The 15,670-nt window shown below is 39.4% G+C and overlaps 2 protein-coding genes across 2 annotated transcripts; one reads left to right on the top strand and one right to left on the bottom strand.

The window, feature by feature from the left end:
• Positions 1-830: 830 nt before the first annotated feature.
• On the bottom strand, positions 831-12,518 carry LOC140943933 (uncharacterized). The gene is made up of 4 exons (XM_073393041.1): positions 12,405-12,518; positions 2,822-2,884; positions 2,004-2,215; positions 831-1,706 (listed from the first exon to the last, which is right to left on the bottom strand). Exons 1-4 carry the CDS (start codon positions 12,480-12,482, stop codon positions 1,241-1,243), a joined length of 819 nt encoding a protein of 272 aa, XP_073249142.1. The 5' UTR covers positions 12,483-12,518; the 3' UTR covers positions 831-1,240.
• On the top strand, positions 5,322-6,673 carry LOC140943934 (uncharacterized). Its single transcript, XM_073393042.1, has 2 exons — positions 5,322-5,575; positions 5,724-6,673. The coding sequence occupies exons 1-2, from the start codon at positions 5,322-5,324 to the stop codon at positions 6,184-6,186; spliced, it is 717 nt and encodes a 238-aa protein (XP_073249143.1). The 3' UTR covers positions 6,187-6,673.
• Positions 12,519-15,670: the final 3,152 nt, after the last annotated feature.

Here is a 15,670-nt window from a genome sequence, read left to right as displayed (position 1 = left end):
CCAAACAATGGCGGCTGAATCGCGTTTTGCAAGCTAAAGCTGTTTTGTCTCGATACTTTTGACCAACTATTTGGATTTTACTAGACAATTATTCCTCTCGCCCTCATGGCCTCTGAGTCAATAGCCAAGTCGCCAAGTAAATGTAAGTCATAAAGGGTGTGAAGCCCAAAAGGGTATGGCTTTTGCACCGATTCGGTCTGAAAGCGGTTATAGACATTGGCCATTTCGATTCGGAATCTGGTAGTCTCGTTTTCGAAGGAACTACGGGAGTGTATGAACGTATTTTTCGTTTCAATTCCGAAAATTCCTCCCTGGTTTTGTTTTCTTTTGCAAATTAAAGATTTTGTTAGCTAAACCTCAGAAAGAAAAACAAAAGATAGAAAAAAAATAAAAAGGATTCTGGTCTCAGTAATAAAAAGACTTCATCGCGCACGTGGCCTCTCAGCTGGGGGATGAAATACTATCGGAAAACGGCGAAATATTTTGAATGAATAATAATGTCTTTTTGATACTGACCCCAAAGGAATTTAGCATGTTTTGCTACCCCTTAGAGGCCTCCGGCCTACGAAAAACAATTGAGAGATTCTACGGGAAGCAAATCGTACAGATTCCCCTGGGCTTGTCAAAGGTACCTATTATTCCCTGCAGCCAATCCCAGTTGGACTAATCACGTGGTCAGACCAGTTATCTCAGAAACAACACCGAAATGTGGGAGCCTGGAAACACAACCAATATTCAGAATGCAAGTTTCAACTTCAAACGTATTGCCCCTTGACTAGCAACAAGTTAAGAAATAAAGGAACGACTGAAGAAAACTGGCTTTGGTTTTGTCAAGAGAAATTTCTATTGTGAGACTACATTTCTTTTACATGTTTAGATGACTAAATCAGGAAAAACCAGAAAGGATAAACATTAGATATGGTACTTTTTTGTTTGACTTATTCCAAAAACTTGAATCAAATGCCTTTGACGAAATTATCTACTTTATAAATTTATCATTTGGTTACTTTATAGTCGTCCGTTCAAGCTGAGATAAAAACAATGAAAAGTGGGTTTAAAAAGTACCGTTTTGCTGGCATTTTCCTTGTTTTGCGCTAACCATTCTTTATCTGTTATTTACTTGTATTAAAGAGGTGGCACAGTTCAGTTAAAACGTTTCACAGCCCTTACAACACAATGGGCGCATGCCAAACTCAAAGTAAATGCCTAGTGTTTACGCGCGAAATAATCCACCAGAGTGTTACCTATAGGCACCGAACCACCACTGCGTGGTAGAGTCACCATTCATTGTACAAGTAAACTTGGGGTTTGTATTGCCGTAAAAACCAAAGTTATCCTCGCTGCTAACTGCACCGACGGTGGGATCAAACTGGCAACCTTTTGAAGAACTGTCGATATGAGGAGTGAAAGTAGCAGCAACCTGCCAGAACTTGGCAGTCTTGTGAATTCCAGTGTGACCACGAATGTTGACAAGCTCGGTCTTAAGGCAAACACCACCACCAAGGAAGGCAAAGATGTCGGCCTCCGCAAACTTTCCACGGACGTAATCTTTGTAGTTGTTGATGCCGTACTTGTCATAACTGCAGGTGGCTCGCCAGTGGGTGGATACGTCCCTCAGTGACTTCATTCTGTCCACTGTCAGCCGGTAAAGGAACCAGTTAGGGGAGTTTTCGTTCACAGGATCGTTGATTGACAAGGGAGTTGTCCTGTCAATGAAAACAAAATTATCCAAAGTTACAGTATAGTAAATAGCCATGCATGTTTTCTTTTTTCCTTCCCTTTTCTTTTTTTAATGCAGTTATTAAAGTCAGAGATGTGAGATGCTTTTGCTTAAAAAAAGGCTGCGCAAGAGTATCCTCAGCCTATGGAAGTTTTTTTCCAATTCTCCTTTGAGGTGACACTGCGACTTCAGATAAGCACAAAGGGGGGTGCGGGGGAGGGAGGAGTGCAGTAACAGCGATTATCACACAATTTTACTTTTATTTTGCTCATTTGAAAAGTACCTAAAGTTCGAGAATAGCTTGTTTTTGAAGCTCCAAGACGTGATAAGTGTCCAAGCCGCCCCAGGTTCTGTTTCCATATCACAGAACACGGTGAATCCATTCCCTGCAGCATCGTAAATCTTGTAGTAGCCACACTTGCCTGCACCATTCTTTAGCTGGTCTACGCAAGATCGAGGTTTGGTCTTGTTTGCGTTTTCTTGGCACGGTTTTTCCTACCAATAACAAGGAAGTTGTTAGATTTAACTGTCTGTCTCTAACAGCTCCTAAAACCTGTCCCCTAGGTTCAGAACTCAGTCAGAATATTATTAGCTTATCTCATGTTTTTCTTACCAGATACCAAGATATTTTATATATCAACAGAGTTGCTATCAAAGACAGTCATTTCTTCACTGATGTCCCTGTCTTGACTTCTTTTTCCTCCCAAATCAAAGTAAAAGGAAGAAGGACCGCCTAATCGAAGGTTTTCTATCGGTCTGACAATCTCAACTGATTTAAAAGTGACCAAAAGTTTGTCTGTTAAACTGGCTGCTTCCAATCACATTTCCCTTTACGTGTTGTCGGATATTCATAGTCTATTCCTTTCTTGATCTCAGTGTCTGTAGGACACTTCTTTCGATCTGTCTGTCACTGCGCATTTTAGTAAGACACAAACTAAGGAAAGTTCTAACTGGTTAGAGTGTCACTTATCTATCCATCAGCTCTATCTGAGTGCCTATAGTGTCTATCTGTACTCCCCCCTGTCTGTCAGTCTCTGTACGTTTAGTCTGTCTGTGTGGTCTTTTATTTCATTATTCACTGTGTAATAAATTACGTCTCACCTTCCTGCGGGAAGTTTGTGCTGGGTCCATTTGTTTTTTAACGGCTTCTTTAATATTGTAAGTCTTAGGGACATAAAGTAGAAAAAGTTGGAAAAATGTACTTTAGCGAGTCATTTGGGTTAAACTAACGAGGCGTTATCACAAAGACAGAAACTACTTATAATAGAGTGGGCGGGAGACAAATGCAAGCACAAGCTCTGCGTGTGTCCGTCTTTGTACTAGACGGCAACTTCTTTCCATTCTTCCTTTTTCTTTTCTTTTGTTTGAATCTTATATCAAGTCGTGAACAAAAGCACATTGCAAATAAATTCATCAAAGCCTGATACGCCTGAGGGTCGGTAATTCGTATATGATTTTATACGCAATGACTAAGATGAGATGGTGAATTTTAAACCTGGTGAATACATATGACAATGATGTTTTTCTCAATCTGTGATACAGGTAGCGCTGTAGAGGGCTGGGTCGAGTACGGGGACGTTTCCTTCCAACCTGCTCCCCTCAATTTCCTCCCTGACCCCCAGCCGAGCTCATAAGTAGGGTCAATCGGCTCCTGGCCGGCGCAGGGTATATTAGCGGGGCTCCCGCGCGCGAAGCGCGCGTGGGACAGAGCCCCATACTCACGGAATATGGTCAACCTCTTTTCGTTTGGTTGTCACGTGATTGACCGAGCGTACGTACGTACGTACGTACGTACGTACATACGTACGTACGCGTCTACAGATTGTACGGGTGGGGTAGGGGAGACTATCAAAAGGAAGGGAGGGGTGTCTCAGGCATGTCTTGGCAAGTCCACATCTTTAACATAGGATTTTAGTATAGGACATCCAAGCAGGGCTGAAAAACGACTGCGCATGTGCTGTGGCATGCGGAAAAAACGCAGGCTCAGGCGCGCGCTAATTCAAAATGACTCCAGTTTCGCGGGAAATAAACAGACGGCATTTAAATTGAAAAAATAAGGTCACAGTTAAAAAGATAAGGGTTTAAACAACAGTTTTGAGAAGAAAAAACATTTTCCTTAAAATCTAGTGAGTGTAGAAATTTTGAAAAAATTGTTTTCGCGCCGAAAACGGCCATTCGCGTGATCTTTAAGTGAAGTTGCGAACCCGGCTAATTAGTGAAAATTATCGGCGATGTTTACAACACCTTGTTGGCTTTTTATTGTCATTTTGCCGTCTGTTTTTGGGTGTTGGTTTTCTGGTAAAACCAGAAACTCGAAAGAGGATTGTTATGGCCATAGCAAACCCTTACCACCAGGGTTAGCGAGAGCAGCAGAGTTGCTGGAGCACACGATGGTTTGCCTCAGACATCTGCGGATGATCGAGAGCCAAGACAATCGGTGCTCTGCACCCTTTCAAGAGAAGCACTCAAAGAAACTTACAGAGATTCCAGCGACACATTATGGAATTATTGATAATTACGGCCGAAAAAACGAAAACTTCCGACCAGGGAGCAAGTGGTGCCATGCTTGTAAAAGGAAGTTTTACAAAAAAACAGAAGGAGAAAGTGGTATGGCAAGAAGAAAACGAAGTAAGGTAAATATTGGCAATTCCCGGGTTAGTTTGCATTTACATTTTATCAAGTCATTAACAAGTACTCACTTTCCCCAACATGTTCGTGTTACATTCTTTATAGAAAATGGATATGATGACCAGTTTAACGGAAAAGGAGACAGAGTTTTACCAACTTTACCAAAAGGAGGCTGAAAAATGTCACACCCTGACAACACAAATGGAGATGCTGAAACAACAGCTCTCAGGAAACACAGGTTTTACTAATTTACTTCGCATTGCTGCAATTAAATTTTACATCCCTCAACTATTTTGCATTTCCCATAAGACACATTTTGTATTAAACAGTTGGGTTCCTTTATTTTAGAATCAACAATTGACAAGAAGTTAGAGGAATTTCAAAAGGCTCTTTACAGGCACCAAGTTACCACACCTGACATAAAGATTTATGATACAGATTCCATGAAACAGTTTGTGAATAAAAACAGCCCCGGACTCTTTCAAGATCTTCTTACCTGTGTTACAGGGTATAATAACATTTGTTTTATTTGTCACAGATCACAAAAAACGTCTGCCCTACAGAAGGACAGTGGACTGCATGCATCCAATTGTGGCATGTCATTACGGGGACTATCTTCTGGCCAGGTGTTGGGATACAGCACAACCCCCAGGACAATACAGCAGTTAAAAGCTAATTTGAGTGTACAACACACAAGCTTCATTTGTCAACAATTTCACAGGGTAAATGAGGTGAGTCCCTTGGGTGTAAATATATCTAATAGCTAAAAGTTGCCCAAGAAAAAGCTTTGAAACAAAGAGAATCATCATGAAATCTCCTGATACAGTAAATAACATTTATGTGTGTTGCGTTTAATTTTGCTTTTTGTCTTTCTTAACAGCTGCAATGCTTTATAGTTTTAATGCTTGATGACTTCCACAACATCCATTCACTCCATACACCATCACAGTTGGTACGTACAAATGTCATCCACATGGCATCCTGTTTGGCAGATGTTCATCCATCAGTTCATGCAGTCCCTCAGCCTGCATTGCCCTTACACAGACAAGTCACAATAAATGTAAATGGAGAGCAGAGGACCTGTGCTGGCGGAATTGACATTAACGACGTCCTGCAAACAATAACAAACTCATTAAGGAATATGAATAAACAGTTCTGGGACCAGCTACCAAGTTACATGCAAAGCCTTGATCCAGGAAGACTACAAACAGCACTACATGAACTAAGGTACACGTTAGTCTTATTTGTTACCCATTTATCACAGAAAAATGTCTATTACAAAAGAGAAAGACAACAGGTTAACAGAAAAAAAAAAAATTAGACTTAATAATTGCAATGAAATTGTAAATATCCGTAATGTCTGTCTGTTGAACAGGGTGTACTCAGATCCAACAACACAAGACATTGAGACGCGCGAGACTTGTATGCTAGTTGATGAGTTTCAACAAGATTTAAAGAGCATGGAACATTACAAGATGGCCCTTGAACGTGTACTGAACAAATGCCCTCAACTTAACCTGTACAGCAAGAAATTTGTTAAACCATTGCCTGCTGACTGGCCAGGGTGGTACTATCCCAAAAAGCTGATAGCAAGTGGATGGAATCCCAACATTAGCATAATTCCAGAACAAGGGCCATTTCATGTGTGTCTGAATGCTTATGAAGATGTTCTTTTGAATTTTAAATTTTTTTTTGACAAACTGTTTTCGTATGTTTTTGGAGGTACTTTGGCATCGAAACCCAAACCATACCAGACATCCCTGTGTGTTACTGCTGCCTTACTTGGTTGGCAACTGATACGACAAAAGTTACTGGAAAAGTTTGGAAAGTGCAAGTAACATGAATTTGTCACCATTCTACACTTGCTTGAACATGTTTTGCCCCTTGTGTTCTACCAGTATAACATTTTCAGAAGTGGTGACTTAAAGTTGTATGAGAAAGTTATGGCACAAATAGCTATAATTTTCATATGCTGGAAAAGGAGACATTATGACAAATCAACCTTGTCATTTTTGAGTGATTGTGCATACCAGTGTAAACATCTTCCAGAATACTGGTCAAAGAAGGCAAGTGTTCTCAAACTGATCACAGAAAAGAAGGTTGAAGTTTGGCACTCTGTACTGCGAAGAAACACTGAGAAGTTTGACGATGCAAAAAGCATTGAAGACACAGCAAAGTCTATCGCATCATCAGGTTTTTTAAATGATTTTATACAGTCCTTTGTTCCTCAATACCACCGCGGTCATGCTGAACCAAACTTATGGCTTATCGCAGGGAAGACAGCAGAATTCTTACTTGAACTGTTTAGGAGTGTCTCAAGAAACTGTCAGAAATCACACCAGGTAACACTCCTAGGGAAAAGTAAATACAGTGAACTATAAAGTTTTAAAGGTGCCCATAACACAGGTACCATACGGCTTGATAAGTAACTGGCCCTATGTTCTTAATAACTGAAAAAGAGATGACACTGACATTACTTCATCTGAAAAGTAATTATCAGTTTTTGCTTTAATAATCAAAACAATTGGTAAAAAGTTATACAGTCAATCCACAGAGTAAGAAAACAAAGTTGTGAACTAAAACTAAAGTAAAGAAGCACAATAAAATATGCAAAATGCATTGTGCACACACCTGTAAGTACACTTCAGTGTATTCATATTCTACTGACCTCATTTGGTTTTGTCTTTTTAGGTCAAACGCTCCCTTGCAAATAATGGAAGACCAAAGGGAAAGCCACAGTATTATCTCCCAACATTTGACACCATAGTTCACACAAAGTGTTTTCCACTGAGTTATAACTTGGAGGATGTGGAGCCTGGCCTGGAACCTGACCCAAATGTTTACTGTGACTTTCCAACCTGCACAAGAAGAGATACAAGTACTGTCATGAGATTGGCCTGCTTCCACTGTTTTCACCAATCTTGCATTTCATCGCATGATTGTTGCCCGATCTGTCTGGTTCCCCTGAAGAAAAAGGTGGAAAAATTAGTGAACACGTTCAACACTGGACTGCTAACTTCTAATGATACTGTTGCTGTTGAAAGTAACGAAGACATTCACGAAGAAGAAGGAATTAGTACACCAGCAGCCATGAGTGTGACAGAGGCTCAGTCATTTTATTCCTCAGCAGAATGGGCTACGAAGGTTGACAGCACAGTGAATAGTTATGCAGCAATCCCTCTTCCATCCCATCCAAACCACAATCACTCTTCAGCTCAACCAACAGTACATGAATCCAACTCTAATACCCCATCTCATGTTCTCACACCCATCACCATCCAACCCTATCATGATGGTAATGTCACCTACTGGTCTTTCCCACATATCATTTCTCAATCTACAATCCTTGGAAGAACAGGAAGTAATGCATGCACATTTATTGCCCTTTTATTTAGCAAAATGTTTTTTTCACCCAATGTCAACATTCCTGCAACTGGGAGTCCACTAAGCCAGACATGGGTCTATCAGATAGTTGTGCAAGGCATTTTGGCTGGGAACTCTATCTATGACTCAGTAACAAGTATACCTCGAACATTTGGTGTGTTGGAGGCACTTCAAACCTCTAGGGTTTTGAACAACATCATTGGGAATACTACCGTGGGCCCTGAACTGCCTGTTAGCATTGTCCCTGAGACGAATCCCACAGCTTCTTTGCCTTACTACTGGAGACAAGCTCTAGTCAAAGGGCGAACAACATCAGTATTTATTTTACGGTCCAACACAGTTGTCTTTATTCCAACAACACAGGGAATTTTTCTTTTAGACAGTCATTTTCATGGGAACAGTGGAGCCCAAGTTGCCTTTACAGAGTGGCAGCATTCATTTGAACTTCTCTCTTGGTATAAGAGAATTAATGGCTTCCAATACACACTTGGAACTGTCACCAACGTGACGTTCAACTAGAAAGAGGGCCGTACAGGGGTGCTTTCATAAAAGTCATGAATCCTGAATTCAATAAGATAATTATTTAGTGCCCTGTGACCAAAGGTGGATCGTGCCCGAGAAAAACTCAAATTGATAACCAATAACCACAGGTGACCCAAGCGTAATATGAGAGTTTGTATGGGAAAACTAGAGTTTGAAACTTAGATGAAATAAATGAAGTAAAAGCAATAAAAGTTATTAATAAAGTGTAAATATTGTTACCTGGAGTGTTTGTCTTTGTTTTTACGAAGTTTCAACGCGATTTGAGTACTTCTACATCATCTGGCCTGACAGTGTAATAATAAGAGAAGTCTCTTATTATTACACTGTCATGTCAGATGATGTAGAAGTACTCAAATCGCGTTGAAACTTCGTAAAAACAAAGACAACGACTCCAGGTAACAATATTTACACTTTATTGATAACTTTTATCGCTTTCACTTCATTTATTTCATCTAAGTTTCAAACTCTATTTTTCCCGTACAAACTCTCAAATTACGCTTGGGCCACCTGTGCAATAACTGAACCTGAAATGACATTTTAGTATCCGTAATTCGTAGAAGTTATTTCTTGGGTCCATGAATCATGCCAGAAAATCCCCTCTACAAACTTCCAAGAAAGTACTTATATAGGAACAAGTCAACAATGACAAGGATTACTGTCACTTAACTCGAGAAGGTGTATTTTAATATATATGTCTACGTGAAGCTTGCTGGTTTATTTATGAAGACTTCAATTCCCGCGCGATTTCAGTTTTATCTCGCAGTTTACATGCGGGCTTGGTTGGGAGTCAAATTGTAATAAAACTATGATTGGAAGGAATTTATTACGTTACGTCCATTGAAAGTTTACTTGATAATAACTCGATTATATTTTTAAAGTGTATAAAATCAATCAATCAATTCACCGCCATACTTTCAGGACGTAACATGTCGATAATTCCGATAGTCGATAAAATTCGATCGTTGTCGATCGTTGTCGATACTAATCAATCGACAAATATCGGAAATCGATAAAAGTCGATCACACAATTTCTTGTGATTATCGACGTTGTTCGATTATGATCGATTTTGATCGACTTTGGTCGATTATGATCGATTTTGATCGACTGTGATCGATTTTGATCGATTTCAATCGACAAATACAAAATCGGAAATACAAAAAACAATGTCAAATGTTGAACTGAATAAAATCACTGACGAAAATAAAATGCCAGTTTACTTTACTTTTTAATTACTTTACTGGCCTCGATTTTTTCCCGCATCCAGTCTACACTTTGACCCGCTCTGTCCCCTCTAAGAAACACGACTTCGAGTTCCCAGGATCTCTCATCTCTCCCGCCAAGAGAGACTCTGGGAACTAGGTTGGTCCGAGTTATGTTACAGATCGCGATTTCGCTCAGCTGAAGCTGTTAATCGATCATTTCTCGAGGTAATTTAAACATTCTATTCTACAATGAATAACAGACCACTTGGTTGTTCAGGTTTTTATTTAGCTTTATTGCCATACAGATTTACTTTAGAGCTTTTTACACTTTCATAAAAAAGCTGAAAAAAGTCATTCGAGCTATTATTGGTTTGGTTACTTGAATTTCGTAGCTGATTGAAAAATTTGTCGATAAAATCGATAACCAGTTAAAAATCTTGTGATTATCGACAAATTTGACTTGTCGATTGACAATTATCGACAAATTTCGAGTACTATTGACTTATCGACTACGTTTTCGATGATCGACTTTGATCGACATGTTACGTCCTGATACTTTTCATTGATCAAACGATCGAAATGAGAGACGATCGCCTCGTCTGACGCATGCGCAGTCGTTTTTCAGCCCTGCTGGACATCCACAATATGGTCAATTGACAGCTGTCAAAACAGGATACCCACTGACCAGTATCCCATGACCATATCGCAGGCTCATGTTTCAACTCATCGAGGTGACGTGATTTATTTGGTAGCTGTCCGCTGACCAGTTAATTGTTTTACTAGATGGCGAACAATGTTCAATCTCATACTTTTTACTAGTTAAACTGATAATGCACACATATTGGACATCAATGTTTTGATCAATTGACAGCTGTCAAAACAGAGTACCCGCTGACCAGTATCACTTGACCGTATCGCGGGCTCAGGTGTCGACCCATCGAGGTCAAGTATTTTTTTGAAGTTATGCGCTGACAAGTTACTAGTTTTCAAGTGTTCGCAGGCTCAAGTTCAATTTTTTTCTAAATTCATATGAAATATGTTGTGTTTATGTGCTACACAAAATTTTGATTGCAAACTGACCTCGGACGCGAAAATTCAGCCAGCTGTTACAGGCAGGGAAGACAGTTGCCTTTGACTTTTCTCACCATGGTCACGCGTTGGTCACGCTCTACGTCCAATTTTTATGCTCTGATTGGTCAAAATTTGACAGGTGAGTTCATGCGGAAAATTTATGCAGCATCTTGAATCTTGTTTACTTTGACAGCTGAAGCTGACAGAGTTTTGTGTCAACTTGTAATGTTTTTAACTGTCTTTTTCCACTGGATGTGCAAAATGAAATTCAGCTGCTATCAGGAGTCTTCTGTTATTCATGGCTAGTTTGTTTATTGGGTTTTTGGTTGAGGAATACGTCGCTTGTCAAAGTCGGAAATCCGATTTCGGATAGCATTGTTTTCGTTTTCACCTTGCTTGATGCGTAAGAGGATTGCAAAGTCTGAAGCGATACTGGCTGTTCTTGATACCTTTCAGGTGCTGCATCTCGAATGGTAAGCCAGAGAAATTATTGTATTTGATGTTTGTTTTTTGTATCTAATTTAATGAAGTCGAGCGGAGTTTATGCGGGCATTTAGTTTATGCACGTTTGTAAGATTTGAGACAATGATCTGACCGAGTATCAGGTTTGATATAAACTTACAGAACTTTAAAAAGCCTTTAGACAGTTTCTCACCGCAAATAGAAAGAAAACGCTCCAAAGAATATTTAGTTATAATTCTGGCCAGAAAAGAAAGCTTTGAGCGATTTTCTTGCCTCGAGTTCGTCTTTGAAAAAAGCAAACACCGGGAAGCCGGCTTAAAACATAAACTTAAGCTTGAAGCTTGAAGACTCAGGATTTTTAGGGACACTTTAATACTTGTCTTCCAGAATGAAAATTGTTGTCTCTGTATATGTTTCACCGAATTATATTTCTTTTATTGATTGTTAGTAGTCTCTGTTGTAATTTTAATCGCTGTGCCGATTGTTTTCAGTCGTTCAGTGAACATCGCTTGCAGGAGTACTCAAAATGCCGCGCGTTAAACCATTAAATAAAAAATAAACATAATAAATTCTTTATAATGTTGGAGCGTAACTCTGTTAATGTTCATTCAAACACTCGCCACAGCTCGCACTACAAAAGTGAGAACCGGATGGCCGTATAGGTGATTTTGGAAATTTTTTTAACAGTTTATGAATATTGAATGAGTCTAATTTGTATTGTGAAATACTGCTTTCTGTCCAAGGTCTGCCGGTATGATAAAAACAGTGCCTCATACTACTGTTTCACCTCATTTGTGATGTATTAATGCTATAAAAGGTTGGTTTACACGCACCCAGATTTGTTGACAAGATTTTGCAAAGTAAACTTGTCGAACGCAAAAAAGTTGGCCTGATTTTTTTTTCCACTAATTAATCTACGGTGATCAAGAGCCATTATGGCTCTTAAATGTGATCGAAGATCATTACCAGTTTTTGGGTGTACATATGAGGCTATCAACTCGATGTAAGATTTGGTTCACTCTTGGGCTGTTTGCAAATTATTTTTCTCTAAAATCAGGTAGCCTTTCCCTCAAAAGTCACATAAATGTGCTCTAAAGTTAACTGAATTGTGGAATTCGAATACAAGTTTATTGTTTAATTTAAGTTATAAATTTATTAATGGGAGCCTCGCTTTTAGCCCTGGCTAAATCTATATATTATGTCTGATACAAATCACCTAGGGATTTTTATTCGCCCATAAGTTGTATCTCAGGCCCCTGGGGGAAAAGTAGTCTTATCCCCATTTCTTCCTAAAAAAAAGGAACTGGGTAACTGGATCATGTTTCCCATAAATTGTATGTTGTAAAATTAATAATTGTTAATAAACTGAAGAAAGCATCATTGTATTGTTTACCATTGCTCCTTGGCAAATAACAGCAAGAAGAAAAATACAAACTAAACACAACTTCATGATGGCCTCCTGCACTGTCATAGGATAACGGAGTGGACTTGTCGGACCCCCTGTGAGTTCACTAAAAGCGAAAACGAAAAGTGAAGTGAATTTGCAGAAACACCCTCATATATACAGTATATTTTAAAAGTCTCAGTCAAGGGATCGAGAAAATGTCAACCGATTTTTCAATCTTTTTACGTTTTCAAATTGACGTGAATAAATCAATTTTTTTTGTTTTAAATTGATCATTTTGGTGAGTACACATTAACAACTTTTAGGTCTCTTTGCAGTATGAACTATTATGTCTAATGTTCCAAAAAACAACGATTAAAAGTTCTATATGGCTCCTTAATACTGGACAGGCAAGCATCTACTAGTTCTGGTTGCAATCGGCATCTTATTTTTTATACATATGCAATAGTATGGCCTAATAGAGTAATAGAATAAAACGTAGGACCATCTTGAACATTGACGGTAAAGTGCGATGATTGACTTTGAGGTACAGTTCGTACATATAAGACACTGCAGAGAAACTCTCTCCGAATTCAGACTTGCATAGTTGAGGCCCGATCGGCTACAATGTAAGCTTCAACTTGTTTACTGCTCGCAATTTTTCTACTTAAACGAAAACAAAACAAGGAAGGCAAACCCTTGAAGAAGAATATGTGTTTGAATTTAAGAAATATATAATGACCAATTTAGGTACCCCTTATTTTTAGGCTTCTATAGGATACTTACCCACTAGTAAGCCTCCAATGCTAGTGAGATAGAAGGGTTGATCCCGTTGCCTTTATACAGCTAGATAAAGATCACATTTAGAACCTATATTGGTTACTTTCAAGGCGGAGCCATCATATTTGGTATAATGATGGCCCATAGTAATTATCCACAACCTTATCTCCTTTAAACTTAAGTGCACTTTGTCCTTTCACCTGAAACTTGGCGGTTCTTGTGAAGAGCAATACAGCGAAGAACGCAGATACTGATCAATTTAGGTGTTTGGGAAGCTTGCAACCTACCCCTCCCCTAACCAAAACATTTTGCCCTATTAAAGTGTGAAGTAAGCGTTAACGTTGAGTTAGGGGAGGCATAGATGGGCAGTTTCCCAGAAGGCCTAACTTGATCCAAAATTTTGTTTGATGTTCATTGATTAGTTAGTGGTCAGTGAATGAGTTGGCCTCACGGTGTTGTATGTTGAAGTAAAACTCTTCATAAAGATCCTCGACTGTAGACAACTTGATCATTTGTTAAAACCTTTGCTGCCTTCCCCCACCCCCCACTCCACGCCTTAATTCAAGCAAGCATAAAGGCGTGATCTCTTCTTGATATTTGACTCACAAGGCAACATTTTCCCTAAACGCGTACAAAAAAGGCTGAAGTGCACTCATATATAGGAACTTTATACGGCATTTGCATAGGTAATAGCATGATTTGTGGTTGTATTTCGAAATTGTCACTCGTAATTTCACGATCACGAACCGTTATAGGTGAGTGAAATTTGAGACAATTTTGAAACATCACGAGCGGTATTTATGCCAGATATCACGTACAAATCATGCTATTATTTGTTTATACTACTACCCCAAAAAGGTTTGAAATTTTCACATGTAGGTTTTTCAAATTAAGCTGAAATACCACTGCTCTAAGCCAATCAAATTGCCGAAATTTCTCATGCAGTAGAATATAGTGTATCTATCTTTTAAGCCGGATTCTGGGGACAACCAGACTGAAGCCGTGGATGCTGTGCAAGCCCGGGGGGGGGGGGGTACTTTAGGAATTTCTGGGTGGGGATGTGCCGCTGGGACCTTGGAATCCCCAACCTATACCAGAGCTAGTTCAGCTGAATTTTGCTACCCTATAGTAGAGCAAACTCCCCAAATCCCCCCTATCCTAGAGTAGCTGTTTCCCTAGTCTAGATAAAATCTTCAACCAACTGATCAGTTTCCTGAAAAATGATACCCCATTCTAGACCCAAACGCTCTGATTTATATACCCTATCCTAGAGTAAACTGCTTGAAAACCATACCCTTCACAGCGGCACATACATATATAGCCCATATATGGCAGTACCCGCCCCCCTTCCCCCACCCCCCGGGTGTGCAAGGATGTTTTGAAGACAACAGGGCATGGATGGCGGCAGACCAGCTAAAGCTTATGAAGACAAAACCGAGATCATTCTAATTGGTACTCAGCAACAACTTGATAAAGTGAATATTGCACACCTAGAGATTGGTTAAGCATCAGTGTTAATTGTAAGTTCTGCCGTCCGCAACCTTGGTTCGTGGTTTGACGTTAACCTTGAGATGACAGAACAGATAAACAAGACTTGTCAATCAAGTATAATATCAGACAAATAAGGAAGTTCTTGACGTCTGCCTCCACCAAATTGCTTATACAAGGCGTGATCATGGCACGCATTGATTATTGCAACGGTCTTCTCTATGGTGTGACTAGCTGTGCATCTTGCAGTTATCACCCATGCACCCAGATACTGTCATACTACCCCAGTGCTGCCTTCCCTGCATTGGTGCTCTGGTGAAGTTCCGAATTTGCTATAAAATCTCTGTGATCTCTTTCAAGCCTATTTACAATCTGGGGCCTGCGTATTTAAGTAATCTCGTACATATTACACGATATTCTCGCTATAACCTGCGGAGTAATGTGGGCGTTATTTTGCAAGACCCTAGCTTCTCCAAAGACTTGGAACGGTTTACCGGACTGTATTAGGAAAGAGAATGATTTTGATAAGTTTAAGAGACTCATTCAGACGCACTATTTTAAAAAGGCCTATAGCGACCTGTCTTGAGCTATCGTAGGTTTCTATTTTCTACTTTTATTTTCCCTTTTTACTTCTTACTTGTTATGAGCGTATGCTAAATTACCTATTAGGAAGGAAATGTAACAAATGATTAAGCTTTAGTTTATTTTTTGTAAATCATTTTCGTCAACGGCTCTTGTCTTTAGTTAATATGGGTCTTCATGCCGAGATAATACGACTGAGCCCGCTGATACACGAGGGAGAGCATGCGGTATAAACCCTATATAGTCGGCGATCCCCGGATGGTGATCTGGTGAGTAGTCTGTGACCCCCCTTTGAAAAATCCTGGCTACGCCCCCGGACACTGTGTGTTTATGATTTAATAAATAATAAATCTTTTGTAAATAAATCTTTTGTAAATAAATCTTTTGTATTTTGTTTAATTGTTATTAACTGTTATTAATTGTTT

This window comes from Porites lutea, chromosome 7 (genome assembly GCF_958299795.1).
Source record: "Porites lutea chromosome 7, jaPorLute2.1, whole genome shotgun sequence".
Lineage (NCBI taxonomy): Eukaryota > Metazoa > Cnidaria > Anthozoa > Scleractinia > Poritidae > Porites > Porites lutea.
This window is presented reverse-complemented; position numbering and strand designations above follow the sequence as displayed.

Bases quoted from the DNA above. Each gene is read 5' to 3' on its own strand.
- LOC140943934 (XM_073393042.1), top strand. From the start codon at position 5,322: ATGGCATCCTGTTTGGCAGATGTTCATCCATCAGTTCATGCAGTCCCT. The intron at 5,576-5,723 runs GTACACGTTAGT...TCTGTTGAACAG, and splicing joins ACAGCACTACATGAACTAAG to GGTGTACTCAGATCCAACAA.
- LOC140943933 (XM_073393041.1), bottom strand. From the start codon at position 12,482: ATGACAGTGCAGGAGGCCATCATGAAGTTGTGTTTAGTTTGTATTTTT. The intron at 2,885-12,404 runs GTAAACAATACA...TATGTCCCTAAG, and splicing joins TTATTTGCCAAGGAGCAATG to ACTTACAATATTAAAGAAGC. The intron at 2,216-2,821 runs GTGAGACGTAAT...TGTTATTGGTAG, and splicing joins CACAAACTTCCCGCAGGAAG to GAAAAACCGTGCCAAGAAAA.